The sequence below is a fragment of the Nestor notabilis genome, unplaced genomic scaffold (assembly GCF_000696875.1).
Source record: "Nestor notabilis isolate BGI_N333 unplaced genomic scaffold, ASM69687v1 scaffold31122, whole genome shotgun sequence".
In the NCBI taxonomy this organism is placed as follows: domain Eukaryota; kingdom Metazoa; phylum Chordata; class Aves; order Psittaciformes; family Psittacidae; genus Nestor; species Nestor notabilis.
The window spans coordinates 1-3,990 of NW_009919243.1; the positions used below are offsets into that span (position 1 = coordinate 1).

The 3,990-nt window shown below is 56.5% G+C and overlaps 1 protein-coding gene across 1 annotated transcript in view; it reads right to left on the reverse strand.

Annotated features, from left to right (window-relative positions):
* Nucleotides 1–812: 812 nt before the first annotated feature.
* TRIM50 (tripartite motif containing 50) overlaps nucleotides 813–3,990 on the reverse strand; it is a 4,217-nt gene continuing 1,039 nt past the window's right edge. Inside the window, 5 exon segments of the mRNA XM_010010153.1 lie at nucleotides 813–1,508; nucleotides 1,543–1,828; nucleotides 2,102–2,124; nucleotides 2,427–2,657; nucleotides 3,631–3,726. Of these exon segments, the coding sequence (XP_010008455.1) occupies nucleotides 813–1,508; nucleotides 1,543–1,828; nucleotides 2,102–2,124; nucleotides 2,427–2,657; nucleotides 3,631–3,726 (1,332 nt within the window).

The window sequence follows — 3,990 nt, forward strand, 5'->3', positions numbered from 1 at the left end:
ACCCAAACCAGTCTGTGATTCTATGATGAAAGGAGAGCGTCGCCCTGCAAGGAAAGACTTTGCTCCTGGGAAGCTTAGTGCTGTCCATGAGGATAAGGAACCACAACATGGCATTTCCCATGCCATGTCTTGGAAATGCGCTTGGCATTGTCTGGCATCACAGATCAGTGGCTTGAGTGAGACAGGTACCAGGCACACGAGGAGTGATAGACAAGCAGCAACTGCTGCAAACCAAGAGCTGCTTGGCAAAGTTTGGCTGTGATCAGGAATCAGCAGTGTGGGTACTGGTGCTCAGGAAAGGTACCTCATGCCTGAATGACTGCAGGGTATGTGCCCTGTGGAAAGGCACATTTGGGTGCCCTGGTTGGGCTGGGATTTGACGTATGCAGGAATATTCACAGAATCACAGAACAGTTTGGGTTGGAAGGAACCTTTAAAGCTCATGTACTGTTAAGGAACGGCTGCCCGCTCTGCTCCAACTGCTGTTGGTACCGCGGAGACATTACTCATGGGAGCCAGCAAGCACCTCACCTAATACAAACTCCATTTATTCAGAGGAAAGACACACCAGCAAAGCCCGCGGATGCTCACGGCTCATGCTTTTCAGGCAGACACTCCTTTCCATTGGGAGATCTCTGCAGGCCAGCCATGTTTTAGGGTTTGGGCTCAGCCTGCCAAACTGGGGACAGGAATTCAGAGGTCAAGGCTGACATTTTATGCCACTAAACATTACTCTGCAGTACCACAGCTTCCACGTGAGCACAAGCCTGCATGCAGCTTGCTGCAGCCACAGCCTCATCCTGCTGGCTGGGCTACGGCTTCATGTGTTCCTCAGGGGCTGGATGGCTCTTCAGCACCTGAGGGTGCCTGCTCACAGTGGGCATGGGCAGGATGATGGGAGGCGAATAGGGCCCTCGCTCCGGCCAGCACAGGTCCACGATGGGGTAGAGCTGGCCCTGGAACTCTGCCTGGAAGGTGTAGATGGGGCTGAGCTCGTCAGGGTTGTCAGCATTGTAGAAGCTCAGCTCGCCCTTCTCATAGTGCAGATAGATGCCGATGCGCTGGGGCCGGGCGGTCAGAGGCAGGGTGACCCGTGGCATGCTGAAGGCCTCGTAGACCTTCCCTTCCTTCAGACCAATGAGCCACACGCCATTCTCAGGAGACTTGCTGAGCTTCCCTTTGCGGCTGACTGTGCCCTTGATGATGCCCACGCGCCAGTGGTTCCTGGTGCCCACAATCACCTCCCAGTAGTGCTGGCCACAGGAGAAGCCCTTGCAGGTGAGGATGCAATTGCTGGAGTCAAAACGCTTGGGGTTGCTGTCCCGGTGCTGGTAGAGCCCACACTGCACCACTGTGTCACCTTTGAAGAGCTCCAGGAGAGGATGTGCTGTCACTGGGTCCAGTTTCAGTGTCTCTGGAACTGAAAGGAAAGCATGTGGGCTTCAGGCACCCCAGCAGGCAGGGGTCTGGCAGAGCACTGCCACAAGCTGGCACTGAACTGGAAGCAGCTGGAGCATTATGCCAAGACAGGCTGCTACCAGCATGAGACATGACCAGCCACTGCTCCAGGAGTTCTCCCGAGGCAAGGAGCACGCAAGCAGAGGGCAAGACAGAGGGTGGGGCAGTGCGATGGTGGCTGGGCAGCCGGTCCCACAAACCAGCGAGCCCGGGCACCCGGTGTGCTGCCAGGGGGCAGGGGGTACCTGGCAGGACACGGCGATGCAGGCGCTTCCACACAGTCATCTTGATGTCATCCTGGTGGAAGCACGGCTTAAAGGACACAGGGCTAAAGACGCCATCACCAGGGTGCAGGCTGAGGAGCTCTGACCTGGAAAGACACAGGCAGCCATGACATGGTGATGGGATGGTGTGTGACCTCCTCTTACCTGGCTGCCGTCTGTGAGAGAGCCACTGGTGTCTCACCAGCTGCTCTTGCCCTCTTCTGGGGCTGTGCGCATGGCTCTGGCCGTGACTATCCATCACAACAGCAATGTCCACGCAAGGCTGCCCCAGAAATGCTGAGGTGCCCACTGGCCTGGGACCTCTAGTCCTGGTGTGGAGGCTGCCATCCCCTGTGCTGCTGTTTGGTCCCACCACTCACCTGAACTGGGAGGAGCCGTATTTCTGGAAAACATAAAAGAAAGAGAATTGGTGGTGGGAGACTGACAGAACAGCGAATCTTCTGCGTGGTCACAGCTGCACGTGTCTGTGCCCTGGGCTGGAAAGACCAGGGCTCTCCTCTTCTGAGAGAGCTACAGGCACTGCTTCTTGTGGAGGGCAGGTTTCTCCCACCAGGGGAAGGCCTGGCTGGGCAGACGGCACCTACGGTACCCACTGCCCAGGGCAGGGCACAGGGCTATGGGCAGTGGGCTGAGAGCTGGAGAGCTGAGTGGACTGTCACTGCCTTCACTAGCAAGTGCACTCACCCGGATGAAATCAAGCTGACTTTCATTGCTGAGCGCCTCCAGAGAGCTCTGCATCTCCTTAAGCCTCTGCAGGGTGTCTGATGTCTGCTTGACCTGGGACTCAATAGAGGTGATGAGCTGGGTTGCCTTCCCCTCAATGCTCTCCAGGAAGGTGGCCTTCTCCTCGTCAATGTACCTGTGCAGCTCCTGGAACTCCTTCCGGATCACCCACTTGAAGACATCCACCTCATTCTGCAGGGAGACAGCAAGTGACTGTGCAGGGCAGCCTCGCTCCATCCCCTTCACCTGCTTTTGAGTTTCAGAGGTGCCACCAGCAATGTCAGCGTGTCCCACCAAGCTGCCCTGTATTTCCTAATAAAGAGCAGCTCTGTACAGCAGGCTCCCACTGTCCTCGACAGCTCACCGCCACGGCCCCCCTGCCTTACACCTCTCCACAAAATCTCCCAGATCTTGATTTCCTGTTATCCCTGCCAGCCTCATCAGAGCCTTGAAAGAGCTCCCAGGAAACTCCCTGTGTCCTGGGCTAAGGGAGTGAAAATGCAGCTGCACTTCCATTTGGGTTCAGCCCTTCTGAGGAGCCCCACCGGGAAGCTTTAGCCTCTGAAGGGGTGCCAGGAGGTCCCTTGGAGACAGCTGGGAAATGGACATGCCACTAAACCAGGCATGAACTCGATGTGAAACCAGCACGTTCTCTGACTGAGAAGCCTGCTCCAAGCAGGGTCCTTTTCACCTGTTTATCTTCCCACCTCCAAGAACACTCAGTCAAAGAAGCCTTGACTGCTGCTCTGCCGGGACGCGCAGTGAGGGTTACATCACCCCTTCTGGAAACAGGGCTGTACCACCAGAGAGGGCTACATCACCCTTCCCAAAAACAGGTCTACAGTCAATCTGCGAGTTTTGGGGAAAACACAGACTGCAGGGAATGGGGTTGAAGATAAGCCCTCTCTGCTATCCCAGGGAAGGGCAAACAGGAGGAGAGGAGAGGAGAGGAGAGGAGAGGAGAGGAGAGGAGAGGAGGCAAGCTGAGGGGGACCAGGAGCAGGGGCTGCTCCAGGGGCTGTGTGGGACATAAAGGACACAGGGACACGGGCTCCCTTGGCACACGTCACTCAGCTGAGAGGGACCAGGAGCAGGGGCTGCTCCAGGGGCTGTGTGGGACATAAAGGACACAGGGACACGGGCTCCCTTGGCACACGTCACTCACTGCGATGCGGCTTTTGTTATTGATGAGCTTGCTGAAGTGTTCGTCCAGGTTCCTCTTGTACTGATGGAGATTGGTCAGCAGCACAGACAGCTCCTCCTGAAAAGACAGCACCTCTGTAGGAGTGACCCTGGTGGCAGCCTCCTTGGTTGCAGGCAGCACTTGTCAGCCCCTTGAGGAGCACATGGCCCTCAGAAGCCATGTTCTCTAAGCTTTCTCTAAGCTTTCTAGGGCCATGCACATCCTGCAGGTCTTCACTTTCTTGGTCTAGAGGATTTGGGGTTGCCAGAGGCAAGAGAGCACTCAGAGCATGGTCCAAATTTGGGTGCTGCTTGACCAAGCACTCTCACCCGGCGCACTGTG